Source organism: Pseudonaja textilis, chromosome 17 (genome assembly GCF_049901715.1).
Source record: "Pseudonaja textilis isolate UNSWEBS1 chromosome 17, rPseTex1.2, whole genome shotgun sequence".
NCBI classification, from domain to species: domain Eukaryota; kingdom Metazoa; phylum Chordata; class Lepidosauria; order Squamata; family Elapidae; genus Pseudonaja; species Pseudonaja textilis.
In genome coordinates this window covers 9,380,138-9,401,337 of record NC_142006.1, presented here as the reverse complement: position 1 = coordinate 9,401,337, position 21,200 = coordinate 9,380,138, and the positions used below count along the sequence as shown (strand labels likewise).

Genomic DNA, 21,200 nt, shown 5'->3' with positions numbered 1-21,200 from the left:
TGCAACTATTTTCCCCTTTAGGAAAAAAGGAGGAGTTGGACGTTTTGAAGACAGAACTGAACAATTCCAGGCATTACCTTCAGCTGCTGGAGCAGGTGAGTTTCGTTTAGATTTACCGTCCCGTGTTAAGGGTGGGGAAATGTATTGCAGTCAGTGCCAGAGTTTTTTCCCCCAAGGATGCAGTCAGGCGAACGATATACATACCTCCGCCCAAATCAGACTGTAACCTGTTACGTGAAGGCATGGTTTTCTACAGGAAACTGAAAGGAGGAAAAGAAAGTCTATTTGCAATTTCCCTCCTGTGAGCTGCATCCAGATCTGTCTGTAGCAATGGCCTAGTTAGTAGGATTCCGAGATGCCAAAGAGGTTGATCTGCATCGATTCACGAGCATCTTAAATCTTTCTCTTGCAACTATTCGCTCTGGGACGGCAGGACGTGAAAGTGGCCGCCAAGGAGAAGGAGGATCTGATCCAAGAACAGAAGGCCCTAAAGGACAACCTCCGCGAATCTTCCAGGAAATGCAAGGAGACCCAGGAAGGCCTAAGGGAAAAGGAGAGCCAGCTACACCAACTCCGCAAGGAGCTTGAGGAACAGGCGCTGAAACAGGCCGAACAAGAGACGGTACATTTTCCCATCTTTTTCCCATTTTGTGTTGGATCTGACCTGATCTGGCTGAATTCTTTCTTTTTGAAAACGAACAAATTAGGAAAAAAAAACATGGAGAGGTTGATTTAAGAGGGGTGAAAGAAGCCATGAAAGGAGAAACCATAGTTGATCTCAGGTCAGTGATTCAGTAGCCTCTCCCTACAACAGCTACTCCCTGAGCCCAATTGTTTAGCACTTGCAGGAGTTTGTTTCCTATTTATTTAATCCATACCCCGCCTTTACTATTTTACAATCAACTCGAGGTGAAAAACACATTCCACGCTCTTTCCTCCCCCTATTTTCCCCACAACAACCTTGAGAGGTGGGTTGGGGAGAGAGAGAGAGAGAGAGAGAGAGAGAGAGAGAGAGACTGCCCCAAAGTCACCCAGTTGGCTTTCGTGACTACTAAATCAAGACTCGAACTCGGGGTTTCCTGCTTTCTAGCCTGGTGCCTTCATTATTAGACCAAACTAGACCAACCGTTTTCAGCCGAGACATTTTCAAAAGAAAACACGCCAGATTCCTATTATGCAAAACGCCTTGAGGCAAACCGGTCAGGGAACCGGGCCGCCCGCTGGTTCCAGTAGCCTCTCACCGCCAGCCAGCTGAACTCTCGACCGGCTGCTTCCCTCCAGGTCCTTCAGCGTCTCAGGGAAGAGGTCCAGCGCGAAGAGGAAAGGTTGGCCGAGGGTGCAGACAGGCTGAAGCACCAGCGGCACCAGATGCAGCAGCTCGAGCGAGAGCTGGAAGAGCGGCAGGGCCAGCTGACACAAGCTCTAGCCAAGGTCCAAGAGATGGAAGAACGGACCCGGAAGCTCCAGAAGGGGGAATCCCACCTTTCCGCTCTTGAAGAAAAGCTCCGCAAAGCCTGTGAGTCACATGGGGGGCTGGGAGGAACATGGGTGCCTTGGCAGGCGGGGCGCGTCTAAAGGGAGTAGGAAAGGCAGCCTGGCATTATAGCTGCTAAGGAGGAGGGAGAGCGAGATTCATGCCCCAAACTCTCTCGGCTACGAGGTGTATGCAGTTCAGTTGGGAGTTTTATCCACTTAAAAACAAAACAAAAAACATTCCCTTTGTAGCATCTTTTTAAATATTCCGAGCTCTCCGCAAAGAGACCAGCATTTAGATATCATGAATTCCACAGGATCCAATCTGAATTGGTCACCAGGACCAAAGGTTGATTCTTCCAAGCTCTTCAGGGCGCTTCTCTCTCCCAGAATATGCGCACTGGACTGTTTTTATGGCTGCTGGTTGTGTGTAGCTCTTATTTATTTAATTAGGATGTGGATGACTGGCTATTAAGTGGTTACTTGTTGTTTCCTTATGACACTGTGCCCTTGGGTCTTACCCTGGTAAATCAGTCCTGTTTACTGACAGGTTTCAGCCATTTCTCTGGCTGGTTTCGACCCTGCTCGGCCAACAATTGCAATAGCCCTTAGTCTTATATGCCGCTTCACAGCCCTCTCTAAGTGGTGTACAGAGTCAGCCTCTTTACCCACCTCAGAAGGACGGGAGGCTGAGTCAACCTGGAGCCTGGTGGGATTCGAACTGCCAAATTGCAGTCAGCTGGCAGGAGGAGCCTGCAGTACCGCCCTCTGACCACTGCGCCGCTGTGGCTCAACTCGTCACAACTTCTCTTAGCGACGTCCTTCAGCAGATGAAAAGCAGAGCTGGGCACCCGGCTGGGTAACCGAGCGCGGCTCCTCTGATTCCAGGGCATCAGCTCTCCGAAAAAGAACAGCGGCTTCAGGACAGAGCGGGCGAGGTTTCATCCCTGCAGAGGGAACTCAGCCTGTCCAGAGCCGAGGAGCGGCTGCTCCAGGACCAGCTCCAAGCAGCCCACCTGAAAGCAGAGAAGCAAATGGCCACCTTGAGGGAAACCATCAAGGCTCAAAGGGCCCAGCTGGAACGGGCCCTTCAAGTAGGTGCCCACCTCCCTCCGCTTCGTTTTCATGGGGGGAGCGGGGGGGGGGGACACACATGGCGAGAAACCGGAGGGTTTCCTGAACACGAAGAGCAGCTGGCTTGGCCCCAGTTCTACCAGACTCCCTCAATACTTGGAAGGGGTCTCTCTTATGCAAAGAAGAGATTGTGTTTAATTTTGTCTCTAGTCTGAAATCGCTTCCAGATGTTGCGTTTGCAATGAGAAGGGGAAACAAATGAAACTTCAATCCTGCTTTTGCAAACGAGGCGGGCTTCCTGCTAGAGAAACGGCTCGTATCTGTTGCTGTGCAAAAGCAATAGATCCAGATGTTTTGGATCAGCTCAGGCCTGCCCCTTTTGGTATGGCCATCTGGGGCCGGTGTGTGCACGTGTGTCTGTGTGCACGTGTGTGTGTGTAGCTTTCAGTCCTTAAAGATCCCAACGGCGCATTCTCCCCACCCTTCCATGGAATGCGGTGGTTAATTCCAAGGCAGACGAAAAGAAAAACCAAACGCAGATTCTTCTCCAACCCGCTGTTGTAATTTTAGGAGCAGAAGCAAGAGAACTACAGTTTGCAGCAAGAAATAACCTCCTTGGAACAAGTGGCCCGAGAGAATCACCAACGAGCCAAGCGGCTGATGAGGGACCTTGTCCGCATCCAAGAGGAGCACGCCCAACTCAAGTCACAGGTGACACCCTGGAGCCCCCGGGGGGCCTCCCCAGAAAGACGGCTGCCCCCTCTTGGCCTGCCGGGCTTCTTCCCTGGCTCTGCGGCCTCTGAGTGAGGCAGAGGGAGGGGCTCCGGGGAGTCTCCTGCTCACGCTGTGTTAGTTGCACTGATTGGGTAAACTCCCCCGCGGGGCTTCTGGGCCTCCCCCCAGGATCCCAGAGGTTCAAGGGCCGCTCAGTGGCTCAGCACCGATGTGGAATGGCCGTCGTTGCTTCTTCTTGTGTCTCAGGTGAAGAACCAGGAGGAGCTGGAGAAGCAGCAGAAAGAGTTGAAGGGCACCGCCAAGCTGGTCAGGCTGGAAGTGAAGGGCAAACTGAGGAACGGTTTGAAGGATCTGAGCCAGTCTCCTCCGGAGTTACTGGAGGGCAGAGAGGCTGACCTGGAAGGGAAGGGAAGGCTCTGGAACGACGTGGAAAGCCTGAAGGAAAACTACCCGTTCACCGAAAACAAGGCCGGGAGGCGGCTTTGGGAGGAAAAGCTGGACCTGTCTAAAGTCCACATCACGGTAAGGATGTTAAGAGGCAGAGCTGTACCAGGGACACTGCAGCTAGCGTGAACATCCGCTTGGAAGAAAGCACGTCCGCCTCTTCCGCGCAAGGAAGTCTAGGTTTTGCGCCTGACTGAGAAATCCATAGCACCCATCGCAGCTTGTTCCCACCTGCCGTTGGTCAACAGTATTTAAAATCCCCGTGGAGTCGCTACCGTCTGACAGGACACAATATCACTGCCGTCACTACACGCGTGGTAGTTAGCCCCTGGTTCTGCCCCCCCATCCCACCCTGAGGGAGGGGCCTCCTCTCCCCCCCCCCAAGGGGATTCTCCTCTTCACCAATTCTTTTCCCTCTCAAGGATGAACAGTGGCGTGGAAAGGTGCGCCGGGAACAACTGCAGCACCAGGAGGATCGTCTCAAGGTAGAGTGAGGGGCAGAGACCCCTGTCCCAAGCAGCCCACCTCTTCCCAGCTCACGTTTTGACTGGACCATTGTCCCTCCAGGCCCAGCTCCGGCAATGCATGTCGAAGCAAGCGGAGGCCTTAATCAAAGGGAAGCAGCAGACGGAGGGCACCCTGCACAGCCTGCGGAGACAGGTCGATGCCCTGGACGAGCTGGTGAGCTGCAGCAGCTCAACGGAGTCCTTGTTTCCCTCGTTAAACTCCTCGGGACTCACCGATGCCAAGAACCAGGTAGTTTTCCTCACTCGCCCTCGCCTCATAGCCACACACCCCGCTAAGCCTGGATCCGAAGGGAGCGCCCTTTCTCACGACGCGTCCCCGTGGCCTTTTTCTAAAACGTCCCTCTATTGTCTTCGATCAGGAAAACAGAGTTGATCCAACAGGGTTAAAAACAACAGCACTAATCCTTTTGAAAAGGCCCGAAGCCAGCGTTGGTTTACGCGCTGGGTATTTGCAAGGTGTGCCAACTTGGGAAGGATTGAAAGCCGCCTTTTTGGAATGGGTGGGAGGGTGTTAGACGCCGGGGGTCCCCAACCTCCGTTCCATGGATCGCCGCTGGGCCGTGGCATGCCAGAAACGGGTGTGCAGGCAATGCACGAAACCCGCCCCTGGTGCCCCAAAGGTTGGGGGCCGCTGGGTTACGCTGCGAGCGGTGAATCTATTCACTTTGGAAAATCCGTATGGATTAGCGTTGCTTTTGAAGGGAAAAGCGTGTCCGTGGAAGCATTCGAAATCAATGTAAAGAGTTTTCTACCTGAAAAGAGCACCAGCTTCCTTGCAACTTTTATAAAATGAAAAGATGTGCTGGTACGATTTTTAGTTTTTCATGTTAAGGTTTTGGTGGTTGTTTCTCCCCTAGTCCACCACAGCCCCTTCGCCCTGGACGACTGCAGACACTTCAGGCCAACCTCAAGTGATTTATCCGCTCTAAGACGTAGCTTCAACAAAGCAGGTGAGAGGCGCAGGGCCTATGAATAGTTTTAAACGTGGGTCGACCAGTTCCAAGACTTTGAAGTCACAGTTGACACACCTCCCTTCTTAGTTAGCACGGCCGAGGTTTTCTGCCCAAAGCCTGATTGCGTGTTCCGAGCAAAAATGCCGCTTCCTTAGAAGAAATAGTTTACAAATAAAAGGAAACCAGTTACATAGAGGGAAGCGGGGAACCTATAATTTCCTGCTTGGTACTTACATCACCTTTTCTTTTTTCTTTTTTGGTTATTATAGAAAAAATACTAGGCACAAACGGGGGTTGGTGAAGCCCCGTGCCAGTTGGATGTGAAAGTCACGAAGGCTACCTCATTTTATTTACAAGTTAACGGTCTCCGAGCCGCCTCACCCGTCCTCAGGTCTTCCACATGCTGAAAGCAACGTCGTCGCTTTGTGTTCCTCCGGAGTGGAGGGGAAATCCAGGAAGAGGTGTGTGTGTCTTTTGCTCTTTTACATTTCTTCTTTTTTTTTTAAAGCACAAACGGCTTTTTATGGGATAAAATATTTTGTGAATAAATTTTTTTTTTTGTACAAAATAGTTCGACTTTTTGGGTGTCCATGTTCCATGGCCGTTACAAGGATCACACCAATATTTAATGTCTTGAAAATCTCTTTGCCCTCCTTTATTCAGACAGCAAAAAATAAAAATATTTAAAATGTAGGATATTAGGGTGTATGATAGCTGCCTAGGAGCACAAACAGCTGATCCACGTCAGCGTATCCAGCCTGTAGCGAGTTTATCCGGGAAGTTTTTAAAAGGCCAACCAATAGCTCACATCATTTAATATTTAAGAAAGAAATAACACCTTTAACCTCCATCATATTGTCTTTCTTAAAAATTAAGTGAGCTAGCAAAGGAAATCGGAGCCGATTCTGAATGTAACGAATACTCCTGTAGACTTCCTCTGTCTTTATGACCCATCAAGTCTGTGGCCATGGTCGTCCCAAAGGTGTTTTTCCAAAAGGCAACTGGATTTCCTTTGTTTTTCCTTGAAGAGGTTTCGCTCCTCATCCAAGGAGCTTCCTCAGGTCTGAAGTCTCTGAAGAAGCTTCCTGGATGAGGAGTGAAACATCTTCAAGGAAAAAACCAAAGTCCATCTGCCTCTTGAATGGGACCACTGAAGTCCAACCTTAGTTTAAAGGTTTTGCAGGTCCGCCCCTCTCCCCCTTTAAAAAAAGGCCTTCGTCTCAGGCACCCCACAATTTATAACACTTTTGCCCTGCCTCCCCAAAGAACGACAAACTCTCATTTTTGTCTAGATACAGGTACTTTATTTACAAATATTTAGATAATAGCATTGTTACATTAAATGAGTATACAGCAGCCCAAATAAATCCTGTCACAGAAAATGAAGACCTACTGTAACTTGAATGGGGGGTGGGGAGTAAAAAAAGGATATTGCACCGCTAACAAGCTGCAGGAAGCAAATTGCCTTTGCCCAAAACTTTTTAAGTTGTGTCAACAGGTCATGGTCCCTGGGCAACCCTTGCCCCCACACCCACCCCCACCCCGGTGCAATTCCAAGAGCAAAGTCCTGTAACACCCACCTACTTTTAAAGAATCTTTTGCGATTTCGGGAGGGGGGGGGAGAAGCTAGAGCCAACGGCAAGGGCACGTAAGCGAGGAACAGCACACAAGCTACCCAAATGCGAATCGTTTGCACATCCCAGTTTTGGCATTTTAAAGGTTCCCACGTCGACTGTACATTAAATGCCGGTTATCCCCTTTCGCTTTTGCACACTTGGGACACGGCCTGGTTTTAGTGTCATCGAGGGTGTGTTGTGGTGTGTGTGTGTGTGTGTGTGTGTGTGTCTAGGCATGGTCACTTGAGACACTGCAGGTCACAGAATCAAAGGTGCTCATCCTTTTTCCCAGCCAGGCTTAGCCACGTCTTAAACCGGATTGCCATCGAGAGAAAAACTGAGGGCGGAGAGGATGTTTTTGGGGGGGTGGAGGGTGTTTGACTCCACCCTACTCAGTAGGGGCCCAGTGCCGCAGCAGAGTCCCAACCCTCTCAACCGTTCCGTTTCGAACAGACCCTTCCCAGAAGCGTCCAGGTGTGCGACACAGCCCCGCCTTCTCACACAAGGTGGGCAACAAGGTGGCTGGAATAAATGCAGAGCTATTTGGGGGAGGGGGAAAGCGAGTTAGCACGTCCTCAAGTACACCAGACCCTGGAGTAACAACATCATCAACAAAAGAAGCGGAGTGGGTTGCTCACAGGGCAGAGAGAGGGGTGTGCCACGCTGGGCTAGCAATACTCTTGGTCTTAAACCGGGGTGGACAATGACCTGCAGTCCCCTAGTGGAGCTGCTGTGCAGATGCTTCACGTCTTAAGTTCCTAATGCCGGCCATTGAGGGTTTGTTTCTTCGTTAAAATCATACACACAGGATGCGTTTGAGTGTCTGGCTTGGTTCAGTCAAAATTTATACAGATTCACGCTTGGCTATAAGGGCCCGTCTAGGTAAAAATAGGGAGGAGGAGCAGCCTCCGCCTCCGGAGAGGGGGTACGAGATAAAAGCCGCCCCGTGTCCTAGGCAGAGACGGAGGGGGACCCAGCAATGTGTCTTTCTCCTCCCTCCCCCCAAAATCCCCATCCAACACCCCCACCGGTTTCCCAACGAAAGCAACCTACGCAGGATCCCATTCTACCCTTGGAAACGGTTTCATAGCAAATCTTTTTTATCCTTTTTTTTTCCCTTTTTTTTTGTTACTAAAAAGGACAGACCAGTTACAGATCGGGAGAGAAAAGCAGAAGCTAACAAAGTTAAACTTTACGAGAAACAGAGAGAGAGAGAGAAAGAGGTGGGGGGGGAGAGAGAGAGAGAGAAAATCATGAGGTCCAGCATTCAGAGCTCTGTTTTGTAAATCATGAATCGGTGACATCTATTCACAAGGACAATCGATTATGGGGAGGGGAGAGGAGGGGAATAAAGACGCCTAGATTTACCATGCAGGGATGGGGGATGACTCTACTTGCCTTTGATAACCTGATTACATCTAAGTTTTTTTCTCTTTATTTTACTCTTTAGCAGTTTAGTACTGTGTTAAACTCTTGCGCCTCGGGAGTTTTAATTAAACCTGGTAAGATGTGCAGAGGAAAACGGAAGCAGCCCCCCCAAAAAAGCACTGCTCTTGACAGAGGTGAAAGGTCACAAACAGAGCCAGGGAACCGAGGTCACTAGCAGCCACAGCCTTCTCTTTGGGGCTGGGGTTCGCTGGTTAGCCGGCCGCCCTGTGGAGCTGAAGGCTTGTGCTGTACCCCTGACTCGGCCGCGTTCAGATCCAGGCTCCCGTCTTGGATATTCTGGTAGATTTTCTTGGCGGCTTCTAGGAACGCGTCTTCCACGTTCTCGCCTCTGCGGGGGGAAAGGACAAGCCAAAAGCAGCGGCGTTCATTTGGGAGGCTTTATTATGACCGAAGCATCTCTCTTTATATCTCGGGGGTTGAATGGAGGGGTCCCTGGTGCTCCACCAAGCCTGCTCCCTGGCAGATGTCCCATTGGCCCTGCCGATGTGCATGACCAACACGGACAAGGTTCCCTAGGTGGGTCATGAAACATCTGCAAGAAAACCACTCCTCAGCTTCTTGGGGTGAGCAAACTTCTACCGGCAATTCATCCCCTCCTTCGCGAGGATCGCCCAACCCAGGACGGACCTCCTAAAGTCAGGGAGACCAGGAAGGAACACGCCCCCCCCCACCCCGGGGGACAACCCCTACAGTGGGATCTAACCTGCCAAAAGGCATTTGAAACCAACGGCAAAAGAACCAGCGCCGAAGCATCCCGATCCCAAACGTGGCAGTGGGACCAGTGTTACTCCAAAGAAATAACCCAGAGAAGCCTGCAGCCCTGCGCCTGCACCTCCCACTAGCTCCCAGACACAGCGAGGCGATGGGCTGCCGGGGAAAAAGGCTTTCGTGGTGAGATGGGCATTGCGAACCTGCCGCCACCTCCGGGAAGGGGGGCAGAGACCGTTCAGGAGACGTAGGAACGCTTTACGAGCTGGCAACCTGCTCAGAGCGCATCAAGGAGTCCCGCCAAGCACACCCCTCCTGCTGGCACGCCGCACTTCCCATGTTTTAAAGGGATAACCAGCAGCATTACAGGTGCAGTTTTAAGCACCGGCATTGGCATAAATCGAGGTGACTCTTGTGTTGCCAACAGACGTTCCCACCACCAGTCAGTCCCTCTGGTTTTGGCAGAGGAAAAGTTCATGGGGAAAGAATCTCAGTTCATAAAACGCCCGTTTCCTTCGGGTTGAATTCCCCTATGAAACGGAACGTTTTAACGGTTGCAACTGCCTACTTACGTTTTTGCACTCGCTTCAAGAAACAGCAAGCCTGTTTGGGGAACAAAACGCAAGTTTAACTTCGGTTGGAAATCAAAACATTCCTCTTTCGGATCTCGCCAACCAACAAGGTCCTGGATACAATTTGACTAGTCAGGTCCATGCACACACCACACCACTACCCAAAGTGCCTAAACTGGCACTGCTTTAAACGGTTTCTGTGCCATCTTTCTGCCGAGCGCTACCTACCCTCCTCCGTTCTGCTTAGGCCAAGCAGTGGTTGGAATGCAGCACTGCAGGCTAATTCTGCATTCCCACAGCCAGCAGTTTGATCCTGACCGGCACAAAGTTGACTCAGCCTTCCGTCCTTCCGAGGTGGGTAAAAAGAGGACCCAGATTGTTGGGGGCCAGAGGCTGACTCTGTCAATCGCTTAGAGGGGGCTGTAGAGCACGGTGAAGCACCACAGAAGTCTAAGGGCTATGGCTATTACTCCGGAGGAGCTGTACGTACCATTCTCTTCAGCAAATTGTTTGGCTTCCTCATATGTCACATCTCTCTGGGCTTCCAGATCTGCTTTGTTTCCTATAAGGATGATCACCTGCATCCAGAACAAAGAGACATTTAACAGAAATCTAGCAGTGGACAAAAGGACTCGCTCAAGGGTAGTATTTTTTGCCCCAAAGGATCCTATTGGATCCTTTTACAGAGCATGCCTCATCACGGCTAAGAAACACCCTTCCTCTCCCCAAGAGGCTAAACATTTGGGGGGGGGGGGGGGGTTTGTTGGAATCAGGCACGGCCAGAAATCCAAATGCTTTTAATTAACGGACAATTTGGTGTCTCATTATGCTAAGGAAGCCGTTTTAAGGAACTGCTCGTTATGAAACTTAACACAGACGTGCTAGAAGGGGAAGTGAGAAACCCAGTGAGCTAGAGTGACTGCTGTAGTTAACCACATCGTCTAACCAAGGCTGTACAAAAGGGAAGGAATCCCCATCCCTTGGAACAGGGAGCTGAGGGGGAAAAATATCATTTTCAGAGCTGTAATGGGTTGTGTTCAGCTGAGAGGCAGAGGCAGATAGATTCCATTCTCGGGGAATGGAGGCTAAAACACATGAAGGATGCAGGAATTGGATATTTGTCTAGTTTAATGAAAAGAAGGACTACGAGAGGCAGGATAGCCGCCTCCCAATATCCGAGGGACTGTCCCCAAGAAGAGTTGGGAGTCAACTTATTCTCCAAAGCACCTGAGGGCGGGACAGGAAACAACGGGTGGAAACGAGTCAAGGAGAGATCCAACCTAGGACTAAGGAGAAATTTCCTGACATCTCAACCTGGAGATGAGCAGACCCTAACACAAATGTTTCTAAATTGTGGCACTCACAGTATTTGGGTTAGTTAGATTCCTTGCGTCCGTCAGCCAGCTGCTTAAATGGTTATACGTACTTCTTCTGCGAGACAACAAGGAAGCAAACATTTCATCACGTTAATACAACGCCAGCTCGTTTTTCTGTCTCTAAACACAATCCCAGCAAGAGAAAGGCCAACTTCAAGATTCTGTTTTGGGGTTCTTCCCTCCCCTTTTTCTACCCCTTTTCCTATCAAAACGAGGTGCCTGGAAGAAGGAGCCTTTCAAACATCAATTGGAGGAAGTTGGTAAATTATTATCTGGCTAAAAGGGAGGTTTGATACAATAGGTCCAACTCCTGCTTTGTTCCAGAGGGTAGTGTCAGCTAAAAGAGCACCAGCTAAACCATGGTTGGTTAAGAGACAGGTGGCCCTGGGTTCAAACCACAGCAAAAGGGCATCTCTTATCACCTTACCTAGTGATGTCATAAACCATAAGGGCTCCTGCGGCGCCTCTGTAGTAGCTCCGTGTGACAGCTCTGAATCTCTCTTGTCCCGCCGTATCCCAGATCTGCAGCTTAATTTTCTGGCCGCTAACTTCAATTATCCTGGTACCGAACTCGACTCCAATTGTATGGGGACAATCTGCCATAACTGTGAGGCAAAATGAAAGCACTTACTACCTAACGCAAGCAAGGCTTCCGTTCACAGGGATTCCCACAAACCGAGGAGGAGGAGATCGTTGTATCTGAAGGCTGCTTAACCCACCTTCTCAGCCAAACAGCAGCCCCCAAATCAGCAGTTAAGTGTGTGTGGTTTTTTTTCCCCATTACAAGAAACTATTAATTTCCAACTTGTTCTACTGCATGTTTCTTATAGGAGTGAGAAACAGACAAGGATTCTGGCAAGACCTCCCCAGCTTTAGTCATCAGTAGTTGTATACATCTTTGGTTGTTAAGTCTACCTTTGAACAAAAGTTCACGACCTTAAACCAACAACGATCGTGTATTATATAACGGGAGGCATTTTGCTTCAGTGAAATCCAGGACCATTCTGTAAGGCAGGTTTAATAACGTAACAGAAGCCTAAAATTAACACGTTGGGAAAGCGGAGAGAATAAAGACACACTGTAGTTTACTACTTTGATTGGAAAGGATATGCACACTTACACTTCTTTTCTGTAAACTGATGGAGTAAGCACGATTTTCCTACACCCATATCGCCTTAAAATGAAAAAAAAAAAAAAGAGAAAAGAGAAGAATATTTAGAAACGAATGGTTATCACTGCTGCTTTGACTTAGTGTCTACTGCAGAAGTTATCTGTGGAACATATGAAGCCAAAGAAAAATCAGTGTATAATGCAACTGAGAACTGCTTTGGAATTTTTTTCTGGTAATTGCTATTACAGAATTTGTAACTGGAAGTGACTAGAAAAAAGTTCCTGCTTCTTAAATTTCTTCGAAAGAGTACGGATGAGTAACACGAATACTCTCTAGCTGTATTTTCCACTTTGGATCGTAACTTGTGTTTTATACAACATGCTAGGCGTTAGACATGGTTTTAAAAAACATGCAAAAACCAGACACAAAACAAGGATCAAATGTTGGCACCAGCAGCAGAGTAGCCACTGAAGGAAGTGTCTAAAGGCTAAATCATTCTACCTCACTTCCTCGCTTGGAAAACCAAAACTCATCCAGACTGAAAAAAGCTATCTGCAGGCTGAGAGATTTATTCGTGAAATAATGCAGCAGTGTAAGCGTTAAAAATAAAAATAAAGTCCTGTTTTGGGATGAATGGGGCCAGGTCCCCAAAACCACCAAATGAAAAGCGTCACAACCAGCGCACGGGTGACTTGTGACTTTGTATGCCACCTTTCCCCCCGAGCCTTGCCCGCCAGATCCCGAAACAAGATCCCTTTTTGGATTGTACTCGTGGTGGGTAGGTGGGGCCCTTCCAGCAGCGTCTTCTTCCCCCAACCTCTATCATCCCAAGCCAGCTGCAGTCAAAAGGCACCCGGAAGAGAGCTGTGTAGCAGAAATGAGGAGGCGTTTCCAAAGGAGGCTTATAGACTTACCGATAATGATGTATTTAAAAATGTAGGAATAGTTGTAAGGTGCAGTTGCCATTGTGGCACTAGAAAAGAAAAAAGAGAAACCGCTTAACAGGAGCATCCTAGGATCTGGCGCTATCCAATTTCCTGTTCTGTTCACAATTCATAGTTGGTCCTTAAGGTAAAAGAGCCACACAACCCCAAAGTCAACAGACTCCTTGCATACTTACTGAGATACATAGTCCTCGACTTACAACAGTCCATTGAGTGACTGTTCAAAGTTAAGACGACACAATCTTCCCAATTTGCCCTCCAATCACAAAGATCAGCAGCCCATTCAATTCCCTTAAGAACCCTCCTTTAGCAGCAGATCCAAAAATATCATGGAAGGTTTTTTTTCCCCACAGTGGACACACCTAGATGCTTCAGAGATTCCATGCACCCTTTCTCAATTTCCTGGGAGGATAGTGTGAGAATTTATTGAGCAATCAAAATGCTAAGATTGCCTGCTCCCCATTATTTTAAGCCTCTTATCTCTTTTTCCTGTGAGAAATTATCTAACTGCGCCTTTAATTAAAAAAAATGTAGCAAAAAAAGATCCTCAAGCATTCACCAGGCTGTTTGCCTATGTCTAAGTCTTAAATAAAGTTTCCTCATTGGTTTAGGGACGAAGGGAGAAGCCTCATATGTAAACTACGTTAGCCAGTGTGGGTTTTTTTAATGAGCAAGTTAAAATAATGAAGCAGAACTACATTACACAGATATCAAAGGAAAGGTTACTATATTAACCGAATTCACTGAAAACGAGGAATAGGAGACCGCAAGTGAATGGACATTCATTGGAAATGAATTTATTTATTCAACGTCTACAGCCAATTCAAGCAGGCAGATGAAATGTTGCTTGGGACAGGGCAGGCAGCAAAAATCCCAGTGTTAGTAAAACCAGTGGCAAGTCGGTTAATTTTAAAGGGGGCAAGGCTACATTTCTTGGTTGTCCCAAACAAAACCGAAAAAGCTTAAATCGCTTAAGGAGAAATCTATACCCTTGTAGGTTTGAAAGGAAAATACAAGGCTGGCATCAGGAATGGCAATGGAGAAAGAATCTCTCTTGGAGGAGAAGCCAGAATGCAGGACTGCTGGATCCTTTCCCACTAGGAAAAAGTAAATTCCGAGCTCCGTCTGAGGGTTTAGGTCATTCCCCTCTTCAGAAGATGTGATTTCCCAAGCGTAAGCTCCTTCTAGTAGGCACGTGACCGTCATCTGATTGGAATTCATCCGTTCTACACAGAAGAGCTTCACACACAGCCTGGCGTGGCCTTTGCACTTCCACCAGAGAGCCCGCCGTATGAATGGAAGACACTATTTCAAGCCCTGCACATGCTGGCGAGATCTTAAGGCGCCGCTTTGATCGTTCTCTGACCAAATAGCTAACAATGCAGAGGCTTCTAGATCGAACCGGTGTTTCCAAAAGCGCCAAAGAACTGCCTTCAAGTGTGTGTGTGTGTGTCCTCTTGCACACGCCCTGGCGCAGAGCCCAAACATACGCCTGTTTGCAATGGCAAGTTTGAGAACTCAAGAGGAAAAGAAAAGAAAAAGAAAACCTCTCAAACAGCGAATGAAGTCCTGCTAGGCAGGGAGCCCTCGGCTTAGGACCACAACGGAGCCCAGCGTTTCTGGGAAACGTTGGTTCCGTGACTTTTGCCCCATTCTAGGACCTTTCTTGCTGCAGTTGTTAAGTGAGCAAGATGTGAAGTCAGTCTGGCTTCCCCCTTGCTTTGCTTGCCCAGGTGGTCGCTAAAGAGGATAAACATTGCAACCGTCGTAAGGATGAGTCAGTTGACCAAGCACCTAAATTTCAATCACATGACCATGGGGGATGCCACAATGGTTGTGTGGGAAACGGTCGTAAGCCCCTTTTCCCAGTGCCGTTGCAACTTTGAACGGCCACTAAATGAACAGGTGTAAGCCGAGGACCCCTTGTGCCTAACTCCTCTTTCAAGGGTGTGCAGCTCGAACCCGTGCTCCCAACTCTGCAGCGCCCTTCAGGGAAACCCAGGGTGAACTCTTCTCCTTGTTAAAAGCTGTGAGGTTGCGCGGCTTTTATTTTTCCTTCTGGCAATTGTGCCACTGCCCTTTGGGAAAGTCTGCCCGACAATGCCCAACCGGTATGTGTGCAAAGTTCAGAGATTGCCATGGGAAACTGTAAAGGGCCTTAAAATGTCGTTTACCAAGCCACTCCTTTGTCTGGCACTAGCCTGAAAAGACAGCACACATCCAGGAATAACGGACAAAGCTTCTTAGATATGACAAAACCGTGGCAAGTCTCCAAAGTGAAATCATTGACAACTGGAGGGAAATCCTCCCACGTTTACAACTACAGAGGTTATTCTAGTCATTCCTTTTTTGTGTCCAGGGACCGCAAATGCAATGCTAAGAGTGCAAGCCTTGATCTCAGGTCAACGGTTCCTATTTTGTGCCTTCTAAACGTCTGAGAACATTAACTGCCCCTCAGACCAGGTAAATATAGCCAAAATTGGCATGACGAGTTTGCAGGTCTGGGGCTGGTGTTAAAGAAGGCACCGGCCAGGCAAAATCTGAATTTAACAAGGTTCACACCTTCGCAGGTGTGAATCGCCCCAAGCAAACAAAGTGAGCCAAACAGACCCAGCAACCAAAAGCTAAAATTTTAGCAAAGGGTACCACCCCTAAATATGAAAGACAGGCCCGATAATCCCCCTTAACTTATGATAGTAATTTGCCAGGAATCTTGCATAAAATATTATTGGCCTGAGTGGAAAAATCTGCAAAACAAGTTCATCAGGATCCAGGATTCTTAACTGGTTTTTCCTTGTGAGAAAGAGCCTCTGCTTTGTCAATTTGAAAAACAAACAAGGAAAGTTAGTTTGTTACATTCGTGCCACACTGTTACAAGGGAGCGTAACTGTTCAGTGCACATATGCTGATTTAAAGATAAGAGGTGTGCACAGCTCACCTTAGCTACTCAGTGCCAATTGCACAACATCTCTCACTGAAGATCTATTATGGGTAAAGCATTTAACAATGCAAATTTTTAAAAAATCAGTGCAATAAATAGATCTTACCACTTTCACTTCAGATTCCAGGCAAAATTTCTTGTTTCAAGCATTCCTACGCTTAGCCTACTTAAAGACGGACTTATCCAAAGTCCTCAATCCGCCCCCCCCCTTTTTAACTGCTCATTTGCCCTGTTCTAATATGCGCAACACAAGTGGCATTCACTGCACATTGTTGTGTACTCGTGTTGTATGTTAGTTTACAACTAAAGGCAGCATCACAGACACAGGTTTCTACCTTTCTCCACAGAAAGAAGAAAGAGGCGTCCTTGATCCCTTCAGGACTTGGGACTGCAGGACAAACAAGGTAAAGAATTTAAATGAGGGTCAAAAACATTGCTTAGACAAGCTGTGGGCAAAGAGGGGCCCCCTCTCCAAAAGCAGCTGCACCCCAACCCTCCGAAGGCACCCTGGGAATAAAATGCTGTTTGTTCCTTTACTCCTTGGGTTTTGATCCTGCCTTTATCACTGTATTAAGTGATCAACACGATGAACATAGCTAATATTGCTCCCCTCTTATGTTTATTGAATTTATACGCCACTCACCTCAACAACAACATCCCTGCAAGGTGGGCTGGGCTGAAAGCGGGACCGTCCCAAAGTCAGCCAGCCTGCTCAGCGGTGAGACAGGCGCCACCCCAGTTGGATACACCAGCAAGTAAAAGGCCAGGGGGTTCCAAGGAAGGTGGTCCAGGGCGCTTCCTAAAGTTTTCACCCAGGGCCGCTCCCACCTTGGCGACCTTTTAAGGTTGGTGGGCTTCAACAGCCGGAATAATTTCCCAGGCCAGCAGGGGAAGGGAACTCTGGGAGTTGAAGTCCCCGAGTCTTAAAACGTTGCCAAGGTTGGACATTCCTGTTTTAACCCATCCAGGGAGGGAGGGAGGGAGGGAGGGAGGGAGGTTCGGGCTGTCAAAGGACCGGGCTGGAGGGCGGACGGACGGAAGAGAAAGAGGGACACAAAGAGAAGGGGAAGGGGAAGGAGGAGAGGGAGGGGAGGGAAGCCAGAAACGCTCCTCCAACCTCCCCCCGCTTCACCCCAGGCCCAACGATCGCAGCTCCTCGAGGCCCGGCTGCCCCCCCGCAGCAGGGTCCCTCCAGGCCCGGGCGTCCGGGGCAGAGAGCCAGGGCCGGGACGGACGGGGTGCGGGGTGCCCCCTCCCAGGCAGTGCGTGGCTGGGGACGATGGGCGCCATCCAGCCCCCCCCCTCTCCCTCCTCCTCCTCCTCTTTTCCCCGCCGAGGGGACGGGGGAGGCGGTGTCCTCTCCCGTTGCTAGGCAACCTCCGGGGAGGCCCCGGGGCCGGAAGGCCTGGCTTTAGGCCGTCCGGATTTACCTGGGCTCGAGGGGCTGGTGACTGGGCAGCTTGGCTGGGGAGGCAGCGGCGGCCACAGCAGCGGGAGCCGCGGAAGGCGCAGGGAGCGGCGGGCGGTGGGCGGCGGCGGGGTCTCCTCCTCCTCCTCCTCTTCCTTCTCCTTCTTCTTCCCTCTTTCGTCGCCGCCGCCCCTCCTCTTCCCTCACAGGCACCCGCGATCCAAGATGGCGGCGGGCCTTTCCGCTGGGGTGTCCCCGCCCACTTCGCGCGGGGCGGGGCCGGCGGGCCCAGTCGCTTTCTCTGTCGAATTATAGCCCCCCGCGAAAGAAAAGAGGAGGGCGGGCGACGAGAAACAAAAGTCGGCGCAAGGGGGGCGGGATGCGGCAGTGGAAAGGGCCAATCGGGACGGACGAGGAGGCGGGGCCCGGAGTAGGTTTCGCGGTTTGGGGATTTTTTTCCTTCGGGGAAAGCGCGAAGGCGGGGCAGAAAGGGTGGCCTCAGAGCGCCTGCGTTAAGAAGACCCGGTTCTTGTTTGGTCGGCTTAAAATGAAGAGCATGCGCAGACCGGAGACGGGGGGATGCACAGACAGGAGAGGAGGGAGGGACGCATGCGCAAATTGGAGGGAGCAAAGGGGAGGAGCCATCAGCCACAAATGGGCGGGGCCTAACAGGATGATTTTTTTTAAAAAAAGTCCTAGACTTTGGCCAATGAAATCCGTCCGCCGTCGTTCTGGCTCCGCCCATTCTCTTAGCCCCTCCCCTTCGGCTTGTATTCAACAGGGAAGTCCCCTCCTGCCGACCAGTTGGATTTCGGCCTGCAATCTTCACTGCTTGCAAGTCCAGATTTTTTAGGGGAGGGGGGGAGGAGAGGCTGTCCCAGGGATACTGCACGGGTTAATAGCCAGTTCCATGCACCGTGCATAACCCAAACACGTGTGAATCACTCACTAGGCGAGGAGGGTCGTGTGAATCCGACCGGGGTGGGGGGGTTCTGGTTCGTGAAATGCTTGCAAATAAGCTTTTTAGAAACGGAAAAAAAGTAATGCGGTGCACCACTTTTCTTTCGCTACGAGATGGCAGCATTGCTCCATGGTTGGGAAAAGCAGGCAAAAAAAAACCCTTTAAAAGAAGAATAAAATAAATGAAAGTTTTAACTGATTAGGCCCAGCCTGGGCATTTAAAAGAACCAAGCATGCGCAGATAGAAGCCAAAGGGGGGGAGCCAGCCTCCCAAATGGGCGGGGTATAACAGGAAAAAAAAAGATTTTATTTTTTTTAAATCGAGAAGCTGCATCCGCACTCCTTCTGGCTCCGCCCACTCACCTAGCCCCTCCCTTTCAGCTTGCATTCAACTTTGGTGGTTGAATTTTTGCCTACAAGTTTTCTAGACAGCTCAAATAAACACAAGTAAGTCCAGTTACCTCTTGCATAAGCACCTCCATAGACATTTAGTCCACTCCTTAGATAATGGGGTTTTTTTTGGGGGGGGGGGGGATATTAAAATCATTTTATTATTCATAAGGTTAACACAAACAGTGTTCGTTGATGCATTGATCCAACCAAGGACATGATCAGGATTAGAACTCGGAGCCACACAAAGCCAGAGCCTCTTGGGAGAAGAAATAATAAAATGTTGATTAATAAAAGAATAATAAAATTCCTTCCGCCTGGGATGGAAGCCAGTTTAATGCACCGTGCAAAACCCAAACAGGTTTCCGCTGCCTAGCAAGACCGTCCATAAGTGACTTTGGCCATTCTTGCCTTAGTCGTTAAGTGAATCGTTAAGGGCTGCTGAGTTCCTAACACGTTTGTTCAATGAATCTGGCTTCCCCCGTCTCTGTGCTTGTGACCCAGAGGACCACTGCGGCCGTCATAAACATGGGGCTCAGGAAACAGCCTGCACCTAAACCCCAGCAAGACGAGGGAGGGACCTGCCCCATCTGCATCCGGGGGGGCTGTGTGGAGGGTTCCCCTCTTTCCAATTCCTGGGGGTCCACCTTAGCCAAGGCCTCACCTGGAGAAATAACACCATCCAGGTGGCCAGGAAGGCTCAACAGGGACTCCGTTTCCGTAGGAAACATCAGGTGGAACCACAACGGATGACTTCCTTTTCCCGGTCTGCAAGAGAAAGCGTCCTTACATATTGTGTCACGGTGTTGGATGCTGGCTTGACAGCCGTGGACAAAAAGGCATCACGGAGGGTGACGAGCACAGCGCCCAAAATGATGGGCTGTCCCCTGACACCACTGGACGAAACCGCCAGAACCCGTTGCTGCCTCAGCCGAGTGCGGAAAATCCTCCGGGACGATTCACACCCTGGTCAGCCCCTCTTTCCTCTCCTTCCATCGGGCAGGAGACAGAGAAGCAGAGCCAGCCGAACGAAGAGGCTGAAAAACAGCTTTTGTCTTTGGTCCGACAGACTTCTGAAGGCAACATAAACACCACAATTAGGTTTAACGTGATAGACGGGCAGGGCCAGCACCAAGGAGGCTCATTTCAATTTCATTGTACGCAAGTTGTGCAGCGACAATAAACATTTGATTGGTTGATTTTGATGGATTGATTGAATCAGTTGCCAATCATCCGAATTTTGAGCTCACGATTGCGCGGATGCTGCAACTGGCTGTATGAGTGAAAAACAGCCAAAAATCGCTTTTAAATCGAGGATTACTTATAAGGACGAAGACATTCCAAGTTGATCTGAATAGCTGACCTCTCAAACAATTCCAAAACGTGTACTTTTTGGGAGGGGCAAATATAACAGCCACAGGCAGTTTCTATTGCTCTTTTAGAGTCTGCAGAGTCAAAACTCACGCAATTTTCCATTATCGAACAAAGGCTGGTGTTGTCTCAGCAACTGTCCAACAAATAAAGCCATTGTTGTTCCCCAAAGTTCCTGCTTAGTGGAGCCGTGCGCGCACAAAGGCTTTTAGGCAGGGAACCATGCTGTACTGAGTCATCTGCACATTTGCCTGTGGCTGCCGGTGTGCAAATCAGACGGGTGTTTCGTCTGTCGAATGAAACTAACAGGGCAAGATTCCCCGGCATTAGGGAAACGAAGCAGAAACTGGGTACATCTAGTTTAATGGGATTCGTACGGGTTGGATTCCGTCGAAGTAACTGAGAGGAGCCGGGATCTGCAACCAAGTTTACTCAGCAAGAAAAGCAGCAATACAAGCATCGACTTGACTCTCCCTCTACTAGCCCTCTTTTATAGTTAAACCTAATCATTACTCAATCTTCTTAACTGCGTTCCCTACGCTTGGACCACGGGTGTGTGTGTGTGTGTGCTTCACACCTGCCTCTGCACAGACACAACAAACGTCTACTTTTAGTTTTAATGAACGTCTAGTTTAAATACGTCTAGTTTAAAGGGACGCGGTGGCTCAGGGGCTAAGACACTGAGCTTGTTGATCCTGGAGTGAGCCGGTTTAATAGGCCCCATCACTTTCCCAGCACCCAGCTGGCATCAAGTCTTGGTCACCCCACAGATAGAGATCCTGCAGGGTGATCCATCCCCGAATTAAAATTTCCAGCAACCGCAGCCAGAAATGGCCTTATATAAAACAGCAGGGGAGGCAGATCTAATGAAGAGAGAGCCATGAAGAGTGATCCGCGTTGGAGAAGCCCTTTATACGGGCACAAAGTGTTCTTCCTTCCTTTGGTGCGACTATCTGCCTGCCTTTCCCGCCGTTCGTAGGCTTGTAATGTGGCTCCTCAGAAAAATTCCTTTTGAAGTTGGATCCTCTTTCTTTCTTTCCTTCCTTCCTTCCTCCGTGGAGAAATGACTCTCTCTTTCCAACTGCCTCCCAGTTCTTCCTCAGACATTTTGAAGTTAACCATAAAAAGAGAAGCTTTTTTAAAAAACA

The 21,200-nt window shown here is 49.4% G+C and overlaps 3 protein-coding genes across 8 annotated transcripts in view; 1 reads left to right on the top strand and 2 right to left on the bottom strand.

Moving 5' to 3' along the window:
* Nucleotides 1–5,667, top strand: part of CNTRL (centriolin) — a 29,753-nt gene extending 24,086 nt beyond the window's left edge. For all 4 annotated transcript variants that reach the window (XM_087914354.1, XM_087914355.1, XM_087914357.1 and 1 more), the window contains 10 exons: nucleotides 22–95; nucleotides 434–622; nucleotides 1,282–1,516; nucleotides 2,362–2,567; nucleotides 3,118–3,258; nucleotides 3,529–3,804; nucleotides 4,149–4,211; nucleotides 4,294–4,482; nucleotides 5,111–5,203; nucleotides 5,476–5,667. In XM_087914354.1, the coding sequence (XP_087770480.1) occupies nucleotides 22–95; nucleotides 434–622; nucleotides 1,282–1,516; nucleotides 2,362–2,567; nucleotides 3,118–3,258; nucleotides 3,529–3,804; nucleotides 4,149–4,211; nucleotides 4,294–4,482; nucleotides 5,111–5,182 (1,445 nt within the window). In that variant the 3' untranslated portion in view covers nucleotides 5,183–5,203; nucleotides 5,476–5,667. The remainder of the gene's footprint in view (nucleotides 1–21; nucleotides 96–433; nucleotides 623–1,281; nucleotides 1,517–2,361; nucleotides 2,568–3,117; nucleotides 3,259–3,528; nucleotides 3,805–4,148; nucleotides 4,212–4,293; nucleotides 4,483–5,110; nucleotides 5,204–5,475) is intronic.
* Nucleotides 1–21,200, bottom strand: part of LOC113443953 (stomatin-like) — a 108,556-nt gene that overhangs the window by 40,605 nt on the left and 46,751 nt on the right. The gene's annotated exons all lie outside the window — the stretch shown is intronic.
* On the bottom strand, nucleotides 6,488–17,546 carry RAB14 (RAB14, member RAS oncogene family). 3 transcript variants are annotated; one of them, XM_087914361.1, is made up of 9 exons: nucleotides 17,354–17,546; nucleotides 16,259–16,311; nucleotides 12,953–13,011; nucleotides 12,048–12,101; nucleotides 11,355–11,532; nucleotides 10,916–10,982; nucleotides 10,042–10,129; nucleotides 9,552–9,582; nucleotides 6,488–8,599 (listed from the first exon to the last, which is right to left on the bottom strand). In XM_087914361.1, exons 3-9 carry the CDS (start codon nucleotides 13,002–13,004, stop codon nucleotides 8,422–8,424), a joined length of 648 nt encoding a protein of 215 aa, XP_087770487.1. In that variant the 5' UTR covers nucleotides 13,005–13,011; nucleotides 16,259–16,311; nucleotides 17,354–17,546; the 3' UTR covers nucleotides 6,488–8,421. The 3 variants fall into 3 exon arrangements, with proteins under 3 accessions (XP_087770487.1, XP_026567964.1, XP_087770486.1); XM_026712179.2 differs by lacking the exon at nucleotides 16,259–16,311; XM_087914360.1 differs by lacking the exons at nucleotides 16,259–16,311; nucleotides 17,354–17,546 and adding an exon at nucleotides 16,567–16,590.

Excerpts from the sequence above, each read along its gene's own strand:
- RAB14 (XM_087914360.1), bottom strand. Across the intron at positions 10,130-10,915 it reads ATCTAACTAACCCAAATACT|GTGATCATCCTTATAGGAAA; the intron begins GTGAGTGCCACA and ends TTCTGGATGCAG. Across the intron at positions 8,600-9,551 it reads CTTGAAGCGAGTGCAAAAAC|AGGCGAGAACGTGGAAGACG; the intron begins GTAAGTAGGCAG and ends TTCCCCCCGCAG.